Source organism: Marmota flaviventris, chromosome X, assembly GCF_047511675.1.
Source record: "Marmota flaviventris isolate mMarFla1 chromosome X, mMarFla1.hap1, whole genome shotgun sequence".
NCBI lineage: Eukaryota > Metazoa > Chordata > Mammalia > Rodentia > Sciuridae > Marmota > Marmota flaviventris.
The window spans coordinates 58,829,280-58,852,441 of NC_092518.1; the positions used below are offsets into that span (position 1 = coordinate 58,829,280).

The following is a 23,162-nucleotide window of genomic DNA, read 5'->3' on the forward strand; positions in this document are numbered from 1 at the left end:
CATATAACTGAATCAGGATGAATTCTGAGACATCAGTTATTTTTTTAAAAGGCACTCAAACTAGAAAACTACAAAAGTATAAAATATACCAAAAATTACAAAAATTGGTGGGCATGGTGGCTCACATCCATAATCCCAGCTACACAGGTGCCTGAGGCAGGAGAATCAATAGTTCAAGGCCAGCCTGGACAACTTAGTGAGACCATGTCTCAAAATTTAAAAAAAAAGGTTGGGGATATAGCTTAGTGGTAAAATGGGACAGGAGGTACAAAACTACAAAAGGAACACTACAAAAAAACCCAGAAACTGCTATAAATAAATAGAACAAGAACTTCACAGTATCTGGCATAGAGTAAGCATTCAATAAAAATATTTCTTTGAATGACTGAATGAAAACAATAGTCAAGGAAAGCTACAATCCTAATATTTTCCATGTACAATATGACATTTTGAAATAGTCCAAGCAATATCAGGGCTATTTCCTTGGTTCTTCTTTTTTTTAATCTTAAATCTCCCTCATCTTTCAGCTTCAAAAAGGCAAGGAGAGCTCAGCCTCTTCAGAAGGGCAAAGACAGCTGAGCCCCTTCAATACTGCCAGCCCTGGCTCCCCACTTCAGCCTGACTCTGTCCTGAATGGAATGGATAATCAGTAATAGTGCTTGGAGTGGATGAAGAAATGGTGCCTTCTGGGATGTAGACTGAGCAGCTCTGCAGATAACTGGAGCTTTAGGTTCTTGGCTTCCCTTTTCCCACAAGTTCTCACTCTTGCTTGTGTTTTTTAATTTTATTTTTTGTAGTTGTTGATGGACAGCATGCCTTAATTCGTTTTTATTTTTATGTAATGCTGACGATCAAACCCAGTGCCCCACATGTGTTAGGCAAGCGTTCTGCCACTGAGCTACAGCCCCAGCTCTTGCTTGTGTTTTATAGTCCACCCCTGCTACACTGGATGGCAGCTCAGGGAAATGTAGTGTATGAAGCAGGCTAAAGGCTGGCAAAAAAAAAAAAAAAAGTGGTTGTGTATGTGTTTCTATGCCTGTGGTATGGAACTTCCTTCATTCTTATCACTACCAGAGCCCAGCTGTATAGGAGAGTGTAACGGACTCCAGAGCCAGACACCGTGGTACAAACCCCACCTCTAGCTCTGCGGCTCTGTGGTTTCATATCCTCATCTGTACACTATAGATGATAATCACAGTACTGTGGCTGTGGAACAGAGCTACGGGGCTAAAAATCACTTAAAATGATGGCTGCCACATAGCAGGTTCTCATAAGTGCCAGATATGGAGACAGAGGCCTGAGAAATGGTGGAAAGAGCGTTGGATTAGAAAGAAGAGCTGGATGTTAGTCCTAGTTATGCTTTCTGACCAAGTCCCAGGACAAGTCATTGTATCACTACAAGCATCAATTTTTTCACCTGTAAAATGGGAGGAGAGTTTAATGACAAGTGCACAAAGTGGACACAATGGATGTGAGAGTGTTCTGTAAAGGCCAGTGGCAGGGGTCAGAGTGAAGGAGCTATAGAACTAATGTTTTTAAAGGGCCAATCAGTCTCTTTCTTCTAGAATGTAGCAGACAGCAACTTCACCTACTACCAGCCAGAACCTGTCTCTGAGACCTTTGGGTCCAACATGGGCCTCTCTGAGGACTCACAACAGTCCCTACATCCCTCTCTGCCTGGGAATAGGATTTTATCACTCTGTTGCAGGCAAGCCCACAGCCTCATTCCTCAAAGGCTGGAGCAAATGTCAGGACAGCAACAAACAGACCCTACCACTACTTTTTCCATGGAAGGTAAGGGAGCAACAGCAAATCACTGGTGGGAACTCAGCTGAGGAGTGTAAACGGGAAAGTGGAGCCTTGAGGAGGAAATGAATTACACTGTGACCTCTGCTCCCAGCACATGACAAAAGATGCCTTCTCTCACGGGCTTCCACACTTGTGCACGCATTCCTGAAGGCCTCATGGAACTCCACGAGCAAAACCTGCTCCTGGTGGCTTGGGGTCCCCACCCAGCCTCGTGAAAGAGGGCCATTGATCAGATGTGAACAACATGGAGTGGTCGTGGTTTATTAAGAAAATTCCTGAGGTGCTGTGGCCACGGCAGGGGGACCCGCACTAAGGAGGGGGCAGTGTGAGCAGGGGTACATCTCAGGAGGCGGAGGCTGCAGTGGCAGGGGTGGAAAGGGGCCGGGCACACAGGCTCCTCACTGTTTGTACCTTGCCAAGTGGGGATGGGGGACAGAAAACTGGATCCTGGGAGGAGCACAAAGACCCCTCTCAGCCCTCAGCCCAGGGCACAACCATGGCCGCACCCACCTGCCACCTCCAAGCAGCCTGGAAGGAGAAGCTCTGCACTGGCACTGAGGGAAGCTCAGAGCTGGCCAAGCCCCACCCAGGCCAGGGGACTTCAGGGTCACCCAGCCTCTCTGCGCTCCCCCCCCCCCTCAGCTGGGACACAGAGGTGCTCCATCCCTGTGCCCGGAAGCCTCAGCAGCCCACAGGTGACTCCAGGCACTGGGACTGGGCACGCAGGCAGAGCACCCAGGCCCCACTCTCACCCAGGTATGCCAAGAGCTGTCATCGTCCCTACCAAACACTAGGCAAGGTGTCAGCCCGGTGGAAGGCTGGACCCCAAAGCCATGCAGCAGACCCCAGCCAGAGCCTGCACTGGCTGGTGGGTTCAAGGGGGCCCCAGGTTTGCTGCTATAGGCAGATGGAGCACATATGAACCCCCATTCCCTCAAGGGGGTCTGCCTGGCCCAGGCCCAATCCAAGAGGTAGGTCACCATGGACAGGGCAACTGGTGACAGAGGCATGGACTCCCAGAGTAGGATGTCCACCCCCAGCCACCCCATGGCTGCCCTGCAGTGGAAGGTCACAGTGTGCTGAGGACATGAGCCAAGGCAAGCCCACCCTTACCACTGCCCCTCATCTGGCCCCACGCCCCTCAACAGGAACACACACACACAAGCAGCTGCGGCCACACGGTCACTTTCTCTAGACCCCAACTCTTCCCTTGGCCTGATCCAGGCTCTGCCCGGGATAGGTCTTATTTCCTCACCTAGATAAACAAAGGCAGGACCCTAGTTCCCAAGGCCTTTCTTTCCAGAACATTCTCTGCTCTGTGAGATTCTCTGTGTGTTCCTGAGGATGTGGAGCTTCTGCAGAGCAAGAGGCTAGGAGTGGAGTGAGGATCTCTGAGGAAGGAGGGAGCTAAGAGAAAGGCCAGAAAAAACAGAGGAAGGGAGAGAAAGGAAGGGTGAGAGGAAAGCTGTGGAAGGGAGGGGTGAGGCCAAGTGGGCTCAGAGGCTGGGACCAGTCTCTGCCACAGAATCACCCTCAGCGCACCTGGACCCATGGGCACCCAGAGCCCCTGAGCAGACCTCAGGACCCTGTCCCCTTGCCTGGGACCTTGCACATGTCCTTCTGGGGCTGTGGCTTCCACAACAAAACCTGGGAGGGTGAGGAAGAGATGGAGGGCAAAGAAAGGGGGCTCTTCCTCTCTACCACACGCTCCCCCATCAGCCCACATGGCCTGCCCTGCTGCTGCCACCAGACCCCACGCCCAACACATTGGAGGGCTGCTTGGGGAGGGGTAAGGCTCTCACAGTACTGCCCAGAACAGGCCCAGCCCAACCCTGTGGCAATGGGTCTTCAGGGCTTAACTATGTGTGTTCAGGTCACTAAGCCCACCTCCAGACAACCACCCCCTGCTGTCCCTGAAAGGCAGCCCTCAGAAGCCCCAGGAGGCCATCAGAGAGGGGGTGGGATGTGTGGTGAGGTTCAAGGGTCACTTAGCCAAGGGGTTAGGCTCTGCTTGGCTTCAAAGTCCCTGTCCCCTCTCAGAGGCTCTTCTCTAAGAATAGCTTCCCCCCCACACACACACCACCACCATACCTCCAAATACACACCCTCTCACTAAATAGTGCTTCGGATCTGATTAGCATCAGCTGGGGTTCCCCATGCCCAAACATATGGTTCAGATAATGTGGTGCCCAGACGCTGTCTGGGTCAGGTACTTGCAAAGATGGGGATGTGGAATGGAGTACCGAGTCACAGCAGCCTGGGTCTCTGCCTTTTTGGAACTCCCACTCCAGTGGGGAGAGGCAAGTGTAGCCTATCCTAACAGAGAATGCCTATCCCAAACGGGTGGGCAGGATCTGATGTCTCTGGATTAACAGACCCCCAGGATTGAGACTCCTGGGTCAGGGGCTAGGGTCTCTAAATCTGGTTTCTAACCTGCTGCTTCTATCACAGAGATGTTTGGTGATCTGGCAGAGAATCTTGCCTTCTCTGGACCCCAGTGTGTTGTGTGTGTGGTGTGTATAATCAGAGTCTGATCTAGGATCTCTTGAGTGCCCTTTCAGTAGTTCAGGATCCATTACAAATCTATGGTGAGAAACCCAACCCAGTTTACTATTTCCTCCCTATCATTTGGATAGGATCAATAGAGTGTACCAGGGAAAGTAGCAGGCAGTGCCCAAAGATATAGAAAGCTGCCAACTTTTAGAAAAGCAAAGTTCCAGATACTTTGAGAGATCCCTCTGGGTTCAAAGAGGCCTTGGGATGAAGCTTTTAGGCAATGGGAGTTGACCAAAAAGGTGCTGCAAGGATAACTGGGCTGGTAGTGGTATAGGCACATGAGGTACAGAATGATGTACAAAGGGGTCATTGACAGGGGGATAGGAAGTAGGGAGCTACAGTCTAAATGTTAAGAAGCAAGGATATAGAGTTTGAAAGCAATCAAACAAAACCAGGGGGTTGGATAGAGGGGCAGATAGACAACAGAATGACCAGGGGAAAATAGAGGCCGAGAGTCAGACATGTAGCAGGACAGGAAGACAGGCAGAAGCATGAACAAGCAAACGCCAGACACAGAGGCTAAGAAAGTCTTAGCAGAATCAGCAGTAAAGGACGTACTGTTTTCTAAACACCTACTATGGGTTAATAGCCAAAGCGTGTAGGCAGTGGTAGAGACGAAGGGACAAAGCCAGATGGACAGCCAGGATAAGAAGATGGGGCACCTCTGGAACAGAGCAAGAGCTGTCCACGATTAAGAAAGCAGGAGCGCGGGGTGGAAGGCCTGAAAAGAGGGGACTGTCGGCCAGAGGTGCAGTTTGGCAAATGGGCATAGGGCTAATAGAAGAAAACGGCACGGGGACGGAAGCCAGGGAGCCAGTGAGGACTGGCAGCTTCGCGAAGCCAGCGCCGGTAACGCAGCTGCAGGAGCCTCTGGGCGAAGGGCAGCCCAGCCCTGACCGGACCTCCCCGCCTGGGTCTGCAGGGCTCTGTTCACCTGGATTCCAGCGCGGCAGGTCGCATCGGGTGCCCTTCACACCCCGCAGCGTCCACGTCCGGGGTTTCGGGAGCCACAAGGCCGGCCCCCAGCCCCGTGCTCCGGCCATGTGTCCGTGGGTGCCGCACAGCGCTGCGCTGCACCAAGAGGCTCTGGAGCCTGAGAGTGAGCAAGTGTGCTAGTCCAGCACTGGCGCCTTGGGTGGTTGCACCCGGACTGAGCCTCTGGCCAGGGAAGCAGGGAGGGAGCAAGGGAGGAGCTGAGGGAATGAGGGCTGTAGTCTCCCCGCCCCCTCAGTAATGACTAGAAAGTTCCACGCCCCCACCGTGTGCGGAACTCTAGTCTAGCTACGCTAGTCTCAAGTCATCTACTCTGCCACTCTCTCCCTAGTGCCATTAGGCGGGAGTCCCCTCATGGGTTGGAGTCACTTTCTAGCCTTTTCCACCCTGACCTCCTATTTAAAAGGTGTCTCACCACTGATCCCCCTCCTTCCTGCTCTCATACCCCTGTGTCTACCTCCTATATGCCCCAAATCTCACCAACCAGGTGACATGGAAGAAGACTTTGCACTAGATTGGAGAGAGGAATGATGATTCCTACCATCTTGCCAGACTGACTCTCCTCAGCCTCCCACACTGTATCTCTCTCTCTCTCTCTCTCTCCCTCTCTCTCTCATATTCTCTCTCTCTCTCTCTCATATTCTCATTCTCTCTCTCTCATATTCTCATTCTCTCTCTCTCATATTCTCATTCTCTCTCTCTCATATTCTCATTCTCTCTCTCTCATATTCTCATTCTCTCTCTCATATTCTCATTCTCTCTCTCTCATATTCTCATTCTCTCTCTCTCATATTCTCATTCTCTCTCTCTCATATTCTCATTCTCTCTCTCTCATATTCTCATTCTCTCTCTCATATTCTCATTCTCTCTCTCTCATATTCTCATTCTCTCTCTCTCTCTCATATTCTCATTCTCTCTCTCATATTCTCATTCTCTCTCTCTCATATTCTCATTCTCTCTCTCTCATATTCTCATTCTCTCTCTCTCATATTCTCTCTCTCATATTCTCATTCTCTCTCTCTCATATTCTCATTCTCTCTCTCTCATATTCTCATTCTCTCTCTCTCTCTCTCATACACACACTCACATGCACAAATGCCCCATTTTCCTGCTGGCTGGCAAGAGCAGTGCAACCAGCTATGTTCCAACAAGAGCACCTTAAAATCCTGCAAGTACCAAGACTGTTCAGGAGTGGAAGCTGTCTTTTATAGACTCTGTTATATTACAAATGGGAAACCTCAGGCTCAAAAATACAAATGACTTGGCCAGCATCTATACAGGGACAGTTATCTCTATGTGGCAGGACTGTTGTGAGGATTTGAAGGCTGAGTTCACAGGGTGCCTGGCACAGAGTACAGGCTCCATAAATAACAATTAACTTTTACTCTTGAAGAGCTCAGTAGTGGGGACCTATCCCCACTGATACACAAACACACACACACCTGGAACTTGGACTCTAAGGTACATAACCCCCCACCCATAGCAAGCAAAATTGTATCACCTGATTTGGAGGTGGTGGAAGGGCCTGACTGATTTCATTTACAAAGCTGAAAGTCACCAGCTTGCAGATCCAGTCATTTCCATTTCATTTCTCTCCAAGGCCAGTATGGGGCCCGAGATTTTCATACTGGCTCTGCAAGAACTGTGGCATAATATGGGCTATGACTCTTCTCTGAGCTTTGTTTGTATTTCTTGTTTGTACCCTTTATCATTTACAAAGCATGTTCAACATTGCCATTGTGTCATGGGTCACAGCCCTTCCCCTCCATCCTCTCCGCCCTGGGTGCCTCTATTCTGAGGGAAGCAGCCTTATGTTTGATCAGTAGTCTAGGAAAAAGGAGAGTGTTCAGTTGATGTGTGCTTATTGGCATGCAATTTGAACCCACTTTTCATAGATTTAGTATCTAAATGGAAGAGAATTAGAAGTTACCATGTCATTCTTCATGCCATCACCCCATTCCCCCAGGTTAGTGCTGGCAATCAATAGGCATTGACAAAATAGTTATCAACTGTATGAATGTACTGTTCTTGTGGGGGCCAGGACATCCCAGAGGCACACACTGAGTTCATTTCAGAATCAAGGCAGAATTCCGACTGCTCCTCCTTTCATTAGGCCACTCTATTTCATGGAATTATTTTTTTGGTTTTCATCAAAAATCAGTGAAATCAGGAATGTGGGGAACTCATTCTTCTCTCCCAGCACCTACTGGCCTCTCAGCAATCACCATACTGGACTAGGTCAGCCAGAGCAAATGACCACCAGGATGCACCCTCTGAGCCCAGCTTGGCACCACTAAGCCTTTGACTTCTGAGTTTCCAGAAGTCTCTTCACTGCCGTTGCCACAGGGGCAAGTTCCAGCCTGAGGAAAAGGAGGCCCCAGCCAGCTTCCTCCCAGCATAGGAGTTTCCCTTCTGCTCTCTGGTTGGGCGTGAGCGTGGGGACACAGCAGCCTAGAAGGAAGGGCGGCAGTAGCCATTTGCTACCCTGCTAAGGCATCTCTGTCTCTGACCAATCCCTCCCCTATTTCCTGAGTTCTAATGCTTCAGCCCTACCCTTAACAATGATACAAGAGGGATCCAAAAATTAACTTGAATCACAGAACCTCCGAGCTGGAAAGGACTGTAGAGGTCATTCACTCCCACAGCCTCCCCACTGCAGGAATGGCCACTGTTGGCAGAGGGGGGCATCTTACCTAACCTCACACAGCTTCAACTTCCTTCTCCATAAAATGGTCAGGATGAAACCTAACTGACAATGTTACTGTGGGGGAGAGAGGCAAGAATGGATTTAATAACAGCTAAAATATATTGAGCACTAACTATGTGCCTGCCATTGCTCTAAGTGTTTCTTTGAGAATTATTTAATGTCAACCACAACCCTCTAAGTAGTTGTATTATTATTATTATCATCATCATCATAACCATCATCGTCTTCATCACCCTCCTTTTACAGAAGGACAAATTGAAGGATGACAAAAGTAATGTAACTTGCTAAGTTCACTCACCTAGTAAGCAGTAAGGACAGAAGTTAAAACCTGAATGTCCATTATCTCCCGCACAATTGTAAGGATCTTCTTTACTCTAAAGAATGATTGGTAGGTCATGAGGGTTCCTGAGCTCAAACTTTTTGCATTGGTGTCATTTTTGTATTCAAATACCCTCAGGGACTGAGGGAGAAGATTGTGAAGCCTTTGGGGGTGGGGGCTGAAGATGTAACCTGAAGCTTTAGCTCCACACAGGGAATGTCTTTGAAGTTCCTGCTCTTATCGTAAATATCTACTTGCATTTTCCAGTTTATATTACACACACACACACACAAATATATATATATATATATTTCTTATACAAATTGGTGTTTTCCTTCTTAAGCCTTTGAGGAAAGTTGACCCTCCAGGAAGATGAGACATATTGGTTCTATGATTCCTATGCCTACAAACTACTACCTTGCATCCCAGAGGTGCCAGACACGTGGCATAGTAACCTTCATATATACCGCCTCTGAGGCCACGTGGGAGCTCCTCTTACCTTCCTCCCTTCACCACTTCCCACTAGATCTATTGATTTGTTTATTGGCAGCACTGGGCCTTATTCCAATTAGGTTGTCAGCTCCTGAGGGCAGACATTAGTGCCTCTTCCCACACCTCATCAATCCTTGGATCTGAGCCCAGAGCTGGGCAATACACAGGGCTGTTCCTCCATTCATGTTTGGTGACTATTTCCTGGCTGGTGACAGTCTCTTGGTCCTAGCACCTGTTTGCTGATGGATACAGCATTTCACACAGGAGTTCTCTGCCACCACACCCCCCAACACCTACCCCTATTGCAAAAGTCCAGCTTCAAAGGTGGCTTCTCATAACTGAAGGGACAAGGTCATGCTTTTTTTTTTTCAGTACTGAGGATCAAACCAAGGGCTTTAGGCATGCTAGGCAAGTGCTCTACCATTGCACTATGTAACCAGCACAAGTCCATACTTCTACGGTGGTATTCTAATGACTGCCCAAGCTCACCCAGCAACTCAGCTGGCATTCCAAAAATACACCAAGCTTCATTAACCCTCCAAATGTGTTACATGTGCTCTTCTCTTTCTCAGAAATTCACATCCTTATTTCCTTTACTTACATCACAATCATATGGTGCTTTCAATGTGCCTGACCACCACTCTAAGCTCTTTGCACATTTCAACTCACAAATTTCTTTTAGAAAATCTGTACAAACTATTATTATCCCATTTTATAGTTGAGAAAACTGAGGCACAAAAAGGTTGAAGTATTTTCCCTATCTCCTATACCTGGAAGAGTCTTATATATCCTTTGAGTAATTCCTATGAATAGCAAAAGTCATTCCCTTTCTGGATGAGTCCACAGCTCAGCTACACCAGCAGTCATTCTATATTGAGCTTAGTTATTTATATATCTTCCTGCTCAATAAGAATTTGAAATCTCTGAGAACAGGGACCATATTTTATTATTTATGGCCTATTCATTGCTCAGGAAGGGGTATGACACAGAGTCTGTCCTTAGAGAATATTGATAAAAGGTTTGAACAAATGGTGAGTGAGTGAGGGAGGGAGGGAGGGAGAAGCCCTGAAGCAGACTTGACAAAACCAAATAATGGCTGAGAGATTGGGGGGTTTCTTTCCCCAATATCATTGCGGTGGAGGTACATAAAAATGAATTGATGACCAAACATGAAATACAATTGCAGGTGAGGCAACGCCCCCTCCCATCCAGCCATTCATGTGGCTGGACCAAACCTGGCACCCTAACCAGAAAGCCATTCTGTCCAGTGAGGCATCTAGTGAGCCATGAAAGGCAATAGTTCTGCAGGTTGCTCTGGAAAACTGAGCTTGCTGGCTTCTCTGTTTCCCCATCAAAGGCCCCATGATTGCTTCTACATTTAGACAGAGTTCACATGGAAAAGATGGAAGGACTTAGATGTCACCCCAGAGAGTTGGGGTTTGTTGCTTTTGGTCTCAAACATTATACTTCAGTGAGTTTTCTCTGTCCTTCCCCTTGCTGGCCAAATGTACTTTGTGGAAAAGGAAAGGGGAATTTGGGCATAATTCTGGTTTCAAACCTTGGCTCTGCCATTCAGTAGTTGTGTAACGTTTGGCAAGTTACTGAGCCTCAGTTTATTCATCTAAAAAGAAATAGAAAGTTTTGCCAGGCCTGGTGGCACACACCTGTAATCCCAGTTCCTCAGGAGGCTGAGGCAGGAAGATGGAAGTTGAAGGCCAGCTTCAGCAACTTAGCAAAACCTGGTCTTAAAACAGAACTTTAAAGAGGGCTGGGGGTGTAGTTCAGTAGTAGAGTGCTTGTCTAGCCTGTGAGAGGCCCTGGATGAGAAAAAATGGGGACCAGTTATTGAGCCTAAGTTGTTCAATAAGATGCGTTTGTCAATTGCAAACTCATCCTTTAACTCTTCACCTCACCTCATTGTTTCTTCCTGCCCCTGTGCAGGCTGCTCAGTTCTAATGACCACTTATCTTTCTGCCTTTATCTGGGAAATAGTTACAGTGCCCACATACACCTGTCCCCTATCCCCATTCCTTGGCCTTAGGACACAAACCTTCACCTATGTCAGAACTTGCAGAAGTCCCTCCTCCTCTTCGCATTGCCTGGCAGGGTGTAGCACCAATACACCCTGTAGCAACATATACCCTGTGATCTAGTTAAGGGTTTCAGGCTCTATCCACTTAAGCAACCAGCATGGTCATGATCAAAGGCTGCTTTTGTGTCCCTGGAGCAGTTTGCATCTTGGGGATCAGAACTCTGCCTCCTGCTAGGTGCAGTGGTGCACGACTGTAATCCCAGTGACTCAGGAGACTGAGGCAGAAAGATCACGAGTTCAAAACCAGAATCAGCAAAAGTGAGGCACTGAGCAACTCAGTGAGACCCTGTCTTTAAATGAAATACAAAAAAAATGGCTGGGGATGTGGCTCAGTGGTTGAGATTGAGAGCCCCCGAGTTCAATCCGAGGTACCAAAAAAAAAAAAAAAAAAAACAACAAAAAACCTCTGCCTCCTGCATACCCCTCTTCTTGTGACAAACTAGGAAGGCCTTGTTTGCATCCATCCCTTAGTATGTCCCCCTGGACTTTCAGGCCAATGCATGAGAGGACGCTGGGTCCACAGAAGGCCAGGCTGGAATTGGTGGGCCCTCGTTAAACCTCTGGTCCATCCCTCATCATACAGCTGGAGCTCCTGAGTTCTGTCTGGAAGGAAAAGCAGCTCCAGGCTCTGGCCCAGGCTTTGCCCAACAGATCCAGTCTTCCAGGACTGTCACCAGACCTGAGTAGCTCAAGAGTTTCGGTCAGAAGAAGAGATGACCAAGAAGCCCCAAAGTTCTCTGGGGGCATTTCTCCCATAACTTCTCCTCAGTGTGGTGTCCCCAGGCAACCTATGTTGAGGTCCTGGAAAAAAAAAAAGTTGGCAACTCATTGGTTCTTAGCCAATCAGTGTCGGCAATGGCCCACTCTCCACAGATAGGGGTGCACACACACTTTAGCTGTGAATAGGGCAGAGTGCCAGGTCCTCCCCACAGACTTCCCCTCCAACAATGAGTTGGAAGTCAGGCTGCAGTCCGGAACCAGAGAAGAGGGAACCTGCAAAAATGCCAACTCAGACCAGAGCCCGATCGGAAGGCCTGGATGGTGGAATTTAGTTGTGGGTCAGCTGCATCCCACAGACTGGAGAGCTAATGGGAACCCCAACCCCTGTGCAGTGAGATACTCCAAATGGGTAGAGAATTGTCTTGATGTCTGTGGTGGGCCAAGCAGGATATGAGTCTCTGAAATAGACTGAAATTAAGGGCCTGTAAAATTGAGAGAAACTTCCTTGTACTGCACATAAAGCCTGAGGGGCTGCCCCCTCTCTGCTGGCCTGGAAGATGCCAAGCAAGCTGAGATTACCCCCTCCCCAGGACTGTCCATCAGGGTAATTAAATCTGCATATATATTTTTTCCCTGCCTTTTGTCTCACTTTGATGCTTTTACTTCTTTAAAAGCTTTGTTTACCCTCAGAGATTGCAAAGATGGAATTTTTGAAAGAATGTGTTTCTTTTATGTTCTTTCAAAGATAGCTTTGAAGAAAACCTATTTTCCTATCAGTTTGCCTCTGAATATTTTCAGAGTGGCGGGAAATCAGAGGGGCGGGCAGTGTAGCCTAGCCTCTTCCCCAGGCCAGAATCAGTGCCACCTGGTAACATGTGCAGACCCCTCCCTTCACTCCTGCTTACCCTCTTTTCCTAGCATTTGTCTGACCCAAGTCAGGGATGTGGGTTCTGTGTTCTAGTTTAACCAAGAAGCTGTTCTCTTTGACCAATGTACCTGCGGTGATTATGCTGTCTTTGGCTTGCTGTACGACTTTGGGCATATTACTTGCCCTCTTGGAGCTGTGACAGCATCATCTAAACATCATATACAAGTTTAGTTGGACTAGATCAGTAGTGCAGGAAGAGCCTCAAGTTCTGCTGTGGGCTGTTGCAGGAAGAACAGGGCAAAACTGAGTCAGGAGACTCCAGGCCCCCACCTTGCTTCAATTAGCCATGCTGTTGGTGTATTTGATATAGTGGGGTTTCACATAGGATTAACTTTGTGGAGGCAGGGAAAGTTCTGCATCTAAGAAGGTTGTAAGTTAATAGACCTAGATGTGTTCTTGCACCTGGGCCTCAGTTACCTTACAGGGTATAACACAAGTGAAATGCCTAGAGGGGCAACCAGCACAGAACAATGGTAATAATAATAATAATAATGACCATTTTTGAGCATTAACTATGTGTTAGGCACTGTTCAAAGGCTACTTGGGGATCAACTTAATTGATTCTTCCAAATCTTCTCAGAAGTCACTATTATCATTTTCATTTTTCAAATAAAGAGACTGAACAGAGAAGTTTGGCAAGTTGTCCAAGATCACACAGCAAATGAAGGGTACTACTGGAATTTGAATACAGGCAGTTTGGCTCCAGGACCCTCATTCTTAACATGTATTGCTTCTCCATATATATTTGGTTATTTTTCTGGTTGTTGTTCTCTTTGGCAAATTGTTTCCCACCGTCTTTAAAACGGGTCAACCTCATCTTGCAATGTGACTTTTACTTAGATTGTGGCTGTAGAGTGGGCAACTTAGGACCTATTCTGGCAGCCAAACCAGGCTGTCCAGTCCCCTCATGTTGGTGTGCCATATCTGCCTACAGTTTAGGGCCACTTCTCCAAAGACTGAGCAGTGGAAAAGTGCTGAGTTTGCTATAAAAATAAGGACTGGCTCATGTGCTTAGAGCCTAGAAAAAATCAGGCAGGAGATCTGGTGGGAACTTTAGAAGGTGGTGGGATGCCACACATGGTATAGGACTCTGCTGATTTGTTCCGTTTCAGGTCTTACTGACCCTGTCACTCTAAATCGCCTCCATATTCCTGGCTCAGCCTTCTTCTTCCCTTTGGACTCCTTTTCTGGCCCCCTCAATCCTTCTCTTCCTCTCTCCTCCCTCTCCTTGCTCAGCAAGACTCATAATAACTTGCTAAACCACAACCCTCCCATTTCTTCTATTTCCACTTTCCAGGGGAATTTTGCAGCTGGTCTCCACTGTTTCTCTTGATTGAGCCCCCGCCCCCCCCTTCTCTCTGGCCACGCCCATCTCTTCCCTGGCCCCACCCACCTTCCTTAGGCTAGTTTCCTCAACTTTAACCCCCTCAGCCCACAGGTAAATTGCAGAGGCTTATCCTTTGCCCCCTTTACTTGGTTATCAGGGCCACTATCTCCCTGGGCAAGTGTCTTCACTTATCTGGGTCTCAGTTTCCCCATCTAAAGGAGGTTGGACTAAATGACATCTGAGAAGCTTTCCATATCTAATTTCCAATAGTTTTCTAACTGGTTCATTTAGAAAATTGAATCTTCTTGGCCACATCTTTCTATTACCTTTACACACACACACACACACACACACACACACACGTTCTTTTGGGGTAAGGAACTTCAAAAACATTCACTGAGGCCAGAATCTGAGGAACTGGTTGTCTAGTGAGGCACAGAGTGGAAACAAGATTTGCAGAATTTTCAAAATAACAAAAGTTCATGGAGACAGGAGGCTTGGCCAGTGACCACTTGGTGGAGGAACAGAATTCTGCAAGCTAAGTAACTTCAGAAAAATGGTCCTCTCAGCCAGGTTTGGCTTCATACAAAGGCCAAGGAGCTATGTGGCATGAACCCTGCAGGGTCAGAGCACAAGTTCCATTGCCCCCCAGCATCATCACCTGTCCATTCTGGACAAGTCAGGGAAACTAAGAGCAATGGGGACAGAGCCCCTGATGTGCCAAGGTTTCTGTTTCAAAGGTGCTTAGTCTCAAGTTGCAGAGACAAGTATGGAGATAAATAGGCCCCCTTGCAGGCTCCTAGATGCTTTCATCTCATTTTTCCTTTACAACAGCCTGTGAGATAGTGAGAGAGGAACTGTTATCCCATTTACAGATCAAAGAGGACACAGAATTCACTCCAGCTGATCTGATCTCTCAGAGGCTCAACCCCAAGTGTTTAGACCCCAGGGCCAGTTCCCTGTGCAAAACATATCTGCATTTTCAGGAGCTTTGACAATACAAGATTTTTGGAAAGCTACAAAAGCAAACCAAACCCAAAACCCTCTTAACAGTGGTAACTCTGGAAAGGAGGAGTCAGGGGTTATGGGACTTTAGATCTTCATTTTATTTGCAGATACATTGAGATTTTTACTCCGAGTGTGTATTTTTATTTTTATTTCATATGTGAAAGGAAATAGCTTGAACACAAGGCAGAACATGATCTTCTAACATGTCTGCTATAAGACAGACACTCAGTATTCTGGGGATTCAAAAGAGGGAGGGGACAATATTTGAGCTGGGCTTCAAAAAAATGGCCAAAGTCTAAACAGATTGAGATGGGGTGCGGGGAATTCGAGAATTCCAGAGACTGCATAAGTCAGCCATTTCCACTCAGCAGCTGTGGTTGACTTCTGGGACAACAGGCCTGCCTAGAAGGAATTCTTCCTGAACAATCAGGTACACATAGTGGGTAGGATTTCCTGTTTTCTTTCCTTTCCTCATTTTACATTGTGAGATACCTGGGCCAGAGTCCAGAGCTTGGGAAACACCTGCTTTCATCCACATGGCTCTCACCTGGACTGTGATCTTGGTTTGCCTAGGACATGTCCGGCTGGGCCAGTTCAGCCAGGCTCAGGCAGAAGGAACCACAGGGAGCAGCAGACATCTAAACAGAAAGGGGCCCCAGCCTAGCACCCTCTCCCCAAACTGCTTTTCACCAGAGGTCAAGATTGGGTGTCAAACTATAAGATCGATCACATTTTTGGAAAATTACATTTTTCACAGTTTTTGGAAAATCAAGGCCAAACCCCTTTCCAGTTAACGCTAATAGAAACACAGAATGTAGGAGCTTGAAGGACCTTAAAGATTACCCAGTTCAGTCCCTTCCTTTTAATGGTGGGGAAATTGGGGCCAAGACAGAGGGACTTACCCAAGGTCACAGAACCTATTAGCAGCCACGTCAACACATCCTGCCTGGCTATACTTAAGTCCCAGTGATGAATGACCCTTGCTGTGAACTGGGCCTTTTAAGAGGCGCTCATTGGCAGACATAAGAAAGACAGCACATCTGGTCTTTGGAGACCTGAGGTGTATGAGGCACACTTGATCTTTCTATCACTCCCCACTAAAGTTCCCCTCTGGCCTGCATGCTGCCTCCTGGAGTGCAGGTGAGGCTCTGGAGTCAGCATTCAACATCTGCCCTCCCCATCCTAGAGGCCTGGGGCTCATTCCTGAGGCCTCAGCTCCTGCTTTTTTAATCTTAAATCAGACTTCTGGACTGGAGAAAATGCCTCCTCCTTCCCCAATCATACTGCCTGGGCTACTTGTCATGATAATTTTATCATCATTTAATAACTATAGTTTTTGTGTAGTCTGTGAGATTATAGAGCATTATAGAGCATTCCCACCCCCTTCATTGAAGTTAGGTCCCAAAGCCAGGAGTTCAGTATATGGACTCCATTTTATTTTATTTATTTATTTTTGGTACTGGGGATTCAACCCAGGGGTACTTTATCACTGAGTCACATCCCACTCCCTTTCTTTTCCTTTTTTTTTTTTTTTTTTTTGAGGCAGGGTTTCACTAAGTTACTCAGGGCCTTGCTAAGTTGCTGAGGCTGGCCTCGAACTTGTGAACCTCCTGCCTCAGCCTCCCGAGTCACTAGTATTACAGTTGTGTTCCACCATACTCAGCTGGACCCCCCCCCCCTTTAAAAATTGAGAGACCTAAGGTTTAAAGAGATGATCACACGGTTAATAAGTAACTGAGTCAGAATTCAGACCCAGAGGGCCAGGGATGTGGCTCAGTGGTAGAGCACTCACCTAGCGCGTGCGAGGCCCTGGGTTTGATTCTCAGCACCACATAAAAATAAATAAATAAATAAACAAAGGTATTGTGTACAACTAAAAGAAATAAATATTTTTTAAAAAAAGAATTCAGACCAAGAGAAGCGTGGATTCTCCAAACACTGAGTTATTTCCAGTACACTAAGATTTGCCTTTTTGCTTGTTTCTTGGCAATGATGAATAGATGGATGGATGGACAGAGGGATGGATGGAAGAAAAAATTCCCAAGTGCTCTCTGTGGCTGGCTCTATATTAGAGGTTACAGAGAGAGAGGAAACAAGTTGCTACCCTCAAGAAGGCCACCATTTCAATCAGTGCTTCTTGCACCAAAGCACACCCAAATGACTGAACACAATGAATTCCATCTCCACTCAGCCCCTAGAAGCTGGAGGAGAATCCCCTGAAGCCAGAAACAAGTAGGAAACTTTCATCTTACAGGTTCTTGGGAACTTAACATGCTATTCCACAATAGGTCTATACTTCTTTTAATATAAAATGTTAGTTTGTCCCCAGATCTTCTAACAAAAATAAGCTGTGGTAAGCAGATGCTCTTGGAAGTAACATACAGGAAGAGGTTCTACTTATCTCTGGCCCCAGGGGAGACAGTGGTATGGTTTTGTGTGGTGAATTTCTTATTATTCTGTGAAACTAATATTTTGGTAAATAAGGCTATGTGTTCAGAAATGCCACACATGTGACATTTGTACATGTGTGTGCATAGGATATCCAGAGGTGGAAAGAGTTGATTTCTTTACAGGTACATGTGTTTCTCTGGCACCCAAGGACAAGTCACACTTCTAAGCTGGCAATAGCTGTGAACTAGGCATGTTCCTCAACCAGAAACCAGAACCGAAAAGGATCCCAGAGATCCTGGGAAGCTTCCTTCCAAAACACTTTTTTTCATTGGCCCTTCTAGCAACAGGGTAGGGAAAAATATGGCACCCATTTCCCAGTGATAGAGAGCTGAGAGGGCAGAAAGCCAGGCAAACGCACAGCAGTATTATTAGGGGTGATGAAGTAGTTATCCTGAGAGATATCTGGGCACTGACAAAGCACTTCCCTGCTTTTGTTGGGGTTCTGAAAGCAAGGAGCCAGCACTTTATAAAGCCCAAATGTTGTTCTCCTGTTTGCACATTCTCTAATTATGTCTATTTTTTTATTTTTTGTTTTAAAGGAGGGCTCTGAGTACCAGTCTGCTTTGGTGATCCTCAGAGAAACAAGAAAGGGGGATTGGATTCTCTCTTGGGCCATAGGTTAAAGAAGCAGGACATCTCTGGGGAGCCAGATATGGTGATAACAGCAGTGAGATCAAAGTATGACAGTTTCAAGTGGCGGATGGGGTGGGGGAAGGGCTGGAGATTCTGAAATGACTGACCCTCCCCTCCTTAAGAATCTCCTTTTGGCCTTTTTCTTTTTCCAAACCTTGAAGGGCTTTGTGTTTTGTTTTTAATAAAGGAGGCTGTTCCCTTCCCCTGTGGAATGTATTCCCTGAAATATCCTGCTCCAGGGACAAATGGACACAGGATTGGAAGCCTCTGTTCTCAGGAGCTCTACTTCCTATGTTTTCATTTTTCTTCTCAAAACGCAAACCAAACCAACTCTTCCTGTTTCTGGGTTTGGGATGTGGAAGGTCACACAGCAGGAACCCTCTAGCAAACAGGTCAGAAGGGGCCACTGAAAACTACCCCTTGGCTGCCCTGCCATGGGGGAGGGCTGTTTGAGTGAAATTCTGTCCTATGGAAAGAAAAGGAGGACAAGGAATGACACTCAGGTTATGGTGAGGGATCAGCTAGGCTTGTGACACCAGTTTGTTCTCCTCTGCTTTGGCCCTATCCCCAGGAAGACCAATCCCTGGGCACCATGGAGCCTTCAGAGCTCAGTGACTAGTCTTCAGCCATTGGTTCCTGTTCATTGGGAATAAGGTTAAGGAAGTCATCAGGACTGTCATTCATATATATATCTCCAAGGGTCACTTAACCACTGAGCCATCTCCCCAGCCCTTTTTATTTTGTATTTAGAGACAGGGTCTTGCTAAGTTGCTTAGGGCCTCGCTAAGTTGCTGAGGCTGGCTTTGAACTCATGATCTCCCTGCCCCAGCCTCCTAAACTGCTGGGATTACAGGTGTGTGCCACCATACCCAGCTAGGACTGTGAGAAATTATTTTTAAGAGCTAGAGTTTTCATTTCGAGGAGGGACAGATTCTGGGCAGGAAATTGAAAATGAGTGGAACCTGAGTTCCAGTCTCCATTTTGTTATCCTCTAGCTATATGCTGTGGTGCACATCATTTACTTTCTTTGGGTTTCCCCCCAGCTGCAATGAGAGCATTGGTCCATATAATCTCTAAGGTCCCTTCCACCTCAGGAATTGGGGAATTCTAAATGCCAGCTGTCATAAGGAAGAAGGAGCACACTCCTCTCATAAGACTCTAATGAGCTAAAAACAGGATCACTGGGTAGAATTTGTTGTAAGGCGAGGTCTCTCAACATAAAGTAGAACTTTCAACTGAGTGTAGAACAGAAAAGGCTTTACTCTACCTGGAAAGTTTGGTCAGAACCTGAGTGGGCACAGAGCAGGAATGGTATAAAAGTCAACCAGGAGCTGGGCATGAGTTGCACATACCTGTAATCCTACCAACTCAGGAGACTAAGTTCTGAGGATTACAAGTTCGAGGCCAGCTTCAGCAACTTTAGTGAAGCCCTGTTTCAAAATAAGAACTAAAAAGGGTTGGAGTATAGCTCAGTGGTTAATTTCCTGTGGGTTCAATTCCTAGTACAAAAATAAATAAAAAAAAAAAAAAAAAACAAAGCCAGTTAGCAATTGAACACTAAACTCAAGCTATGATCTCCTCCAACCTTCACTTCCATGTGGTAGGCTCCAGTCTCCACATGAAATCTCCATGAGACCTCCAAAAGGTAAAATGGATTTGGTTGAATGAAGTAGACATGAGATATCCCTCAACTTTGAACTCTGATTCCCCAGAATTTCTGGGGACCCAAGGGGTCCTTAGTATTTGGTTTGAAAAGCATTGATTAATATGGTACTTAATTGCCTTTCCAGCATAGAGATGGAGGGCAACCTCAAAGTTTTAAATGTTGGATTGAAAATGTGCTTTACATGGATCTGCACCACTGGTTAGCACTATTGGGCCCTCAAGGCCCTGTCTTAAGACATTATATCCTCTGGAGCCAGTGGAGCTCTGTGTTGATCTATAATAACTAGTTCAGAGCTGAAATCATAGGGAAGAAAATCTTCTGAGAAGAATTCACCAGTCTGATTACCAGAAGTTCTTTTGCTATGCCATCAAAAATAAAAGACAGTCCTTGGAAGATTGATTGTTTATGTGAGGCCCTGTGCTTATTTCTGGGAATACAGGGATTAGTCAGATGTGGCCATTGTACAAGAAGAGCTCATGGTCTATAGGAGAGACAATAAAGGAAAGAAGCCAACATAGAACAGTGTGATATGTTGTAACAGAGATATGGACATGATGGGAAGGGAAGGGAGTCCGAGGGTGGCTTGAAAAGCCAAGATGAAGAGGGACTGGCAAAGTTACTACCAAGAGAGTCCAATATGAGTGTTCCATGTTTGTCCAAGAACTAGTGTGTTGTCCCCTGGGGTTCGGAAATGTGGTGATGTGGTGTGTGATGACCTTGAATACCAAAGCAAAGAAGTTGAATTTTGGTCAAAGGTATAAAACAGAGTTGTTGAGTTTTTGTTGTTGTTTTGCAGTACTGGGGGTTGAACCCAGGGCCTTGTGCATGCTAAGCAAGTATGCTACCAGTGAGCTACACATAGCCCTAAAATCTTCTTTAAAAGAGAGAACTCTGGTAGCAATATGGAAGGTGAAGTGGTAGAGAAAGCATAATGGTGAGAAAACCAGTTAGGAAGTAATAGAGACCATCCCTGCAACAGCTGCTTGGGCCTAGATGGAAGTGTGCATGACAATGTGGATGAATGATGGAGCAGATAAAACAGAGGGACACATTTAGGAAGCATTAAAAAGAGCTCAGGAGGCTGAGACAGGAGGATCACAAGTTTGAGGCCAGCTTCAGCAATTTAGGGAGGACTGGTCTCTAAATAAAATATTAAAAAGGGCTAGGGATGTGACTCAGTAGTTAAGAGCCCCTGAGTTTAATCCCTGGCACCAAATTAAACAAATAAAGTCTCATGCACGTGATTTGGTGGCTAAATGGTAGCAAAAGAGAAAGATGGCAGAGTCCAAGTGACTCCCATGCGTCTAGGGTGGATGGTGGCACATTAACCAAGAAAGGGAATCTGAAGAAAGAAAGCTTCCAAAAGAATGATGAAGAATTGCAATCTTTAGTGTTGAGTTTAAAGGATCCACAGGCCCTTCTGGTGCAAGTGTCCAGTAGCGCCTCCCAAGTCCTTTACAGACCTGGCATTTGACCTCGAATTCCCATTCCTTCTTCATCTCCTGATCTTCTGGATAGTCCCAGCTTACAAAAATGGCCAGCTAGACTGTGCCTCAGTACATTTGTCTGTCCTGTATCTGTAAGCTGAGGCTTGAGTCTGGTTTGCATTCCTGAAAACAGGAACTGGCCACCTGGATTTCTCAGTCCCTTTGGCCCCAAAGGAAACCATTCACTATATGCCTCCACAGTTTTGGGAACCCTTCCCCCACCTCAAATAACATCTTGAAATTGCCCTTTCCACTGACCCTAACCCCCTCTGTTCAGCCTGACTTTTGGCAAAGACATAGGGGATAATATGGAGTCAAAGTGCAGAGGACCTGAGAACCTTCTAGTTCAACCTTCTCATTTTTCAGACAATAAAACCAAAGGCCCAGGGAGGGAAGGCAACTAACTCAAGGTCTCAGAATGAGTTTAATGGAAGGCATGGGTCTACATCTTAGGTCTCTCAACTCAAAATGTTTTTGCCTTGGCTGAATTCACTGTAGGTCATGGTTGAAAGATTTCCTGTCTCAAATAATAATCAATTCCAGATATATCCTAACTAAGTAAATCTTTATACTATTCCAAATTGTTGGGTAAAACATCTGTCAAATGTTTGATAAACCAATGTGAAATAACCAGATGTGTTAAGAGTTAGTTATAAGAATGATTTGGTCTTTTTCAGAAGACAGGAAGCAGATCAAATTATTCTTAATTTTGATGATTTTCATGTGTTTAGTACTTTAGCCTACTGCCCTCTTGAGCCTTGGAGGGAACACCCAATAGCATCTTAAATGAATGCATTTAAATAAATAAATTTGTTGCTATTTTCTACCTTTTAAATAGGTCTTCCAAGGCCTTGGAGCTCGAAGGAAGGGTCTGGAGAATCTGGTGCAGAGGCTAAGCCTGCAGCCAGACAGGAGCCAGTTGGGTTTGGGAGCAGGGGCTCTTATTACAAGCAAAGTATTACCCCCTCAGGTCACCTCAGTCACTTCAGCAGGAGCCTGGAGAGAAGCCTTGAATGACTTTGGCCAACAAAAGGATCTTTGTGCTCTAGGAGCAAGGGCCTCAGGGAGGATCTGGCCCCAGTGTGGTGGGAAGGAAGGTCAGCAGCCCACTCACCTCTCCAGGCGGCTGGGAAGGGGAGCTGAACTGTTCAGCAGAACTGGTGTGCAAGCCAAGGAGTCACGAATTTCAGAGCAGCAAGATACCTTAGAGATCCTTTGGAGCAAAGTACTCATTTCATAGTTGGGGACATTCAGGCCCAAGGAGGGCAAGGGACAGGTTCAAGGTCACACAGGTGGCAAAAAGCAGAGCCAAAACTGGAACATAGAGCTCCTGGTCACATGTTCTTGCTTCAGTACCTAAGAGGCAGTTTTGAATTGTGGGTTTTGTTTAAAGGAAGGGGGTTCCCTTAGGCTTCAGAAATCTCCGTGTTAGAGGCACTTCGAGGTAGGAGGACTTGAAAAAAGCATGAGGAAATGCAGAAATCCCAGATGCCTGAGTGGGGAATGTGCCCCTGAGGCCTGATCCTCCTCCTGACCTGCTGGTTCCTATTACCTCTAGCTCTATATTTTCCAGAGTTTGGTAGATATTAGTGTGGGATGATTTGGGATGGTACATTAACATTTTGAATTGTGATGAATATCTATTTAATTTACTATGAATTAAAAAAAAAAAAAAAAAAAAAACTAACCAGTACCCGAAAACCTAATTACACAGCTATTACTGCCTAAACCTAGCATGCACAAGGTCCTGGGTTTCATCCCCAGGACCTCCAAAAAAAAAAAAAATTCTGAATTTGGTTTACAAATAAGTGAAGTTTGGGAAACACTGGATTTTTTTTTTCTTTTCTTTTCTTTTCTTTTTTTTTTTTTTTTTTTGGTACCGGGGCTTGAACCCAGGGGTGCTAAACCACTGAGCCAGATCCCCAGCCCTTTTTTTATATTTTATTTAGAGACAGGGTCTCACTAAGTTGCTTA

The 23,162-nt window shown here is 46.3% G+C and overlaps 1 protein-coding gene across 2 annotated transcripts in view; it reads right to left on the reverse strand.

Moving 5' to 3' along the window:
- Stard8 (StAR related lipid transfer domain containing 8) overlaps positions 1 to 23,162 on the reverse strand; it is a 79,432-nt gene that overhangs the window by 38,133 nt on the left and 18,137 nt on the right. The window contains exon 1 of one of the 2 annotated variants that reach the window (XM_071606246.1): positions 5,300 to 5,499. The exons of the other annotated variant lie outside the window; for it this stretch is intronic. Within the exon in view, the coding sequence (XP_071462347.1) occupies positions 5,300 to 5,408 (109 nt within the window). The 5' untranslated portion in view covers positions 5,409 to 5,499. Of the gene's footprint in view, positions 1 to 5,299; positions 5,500 to 23,162 lie in introns of those variants that run through there. 2 annotated transcript variants of the gene reach the window in all.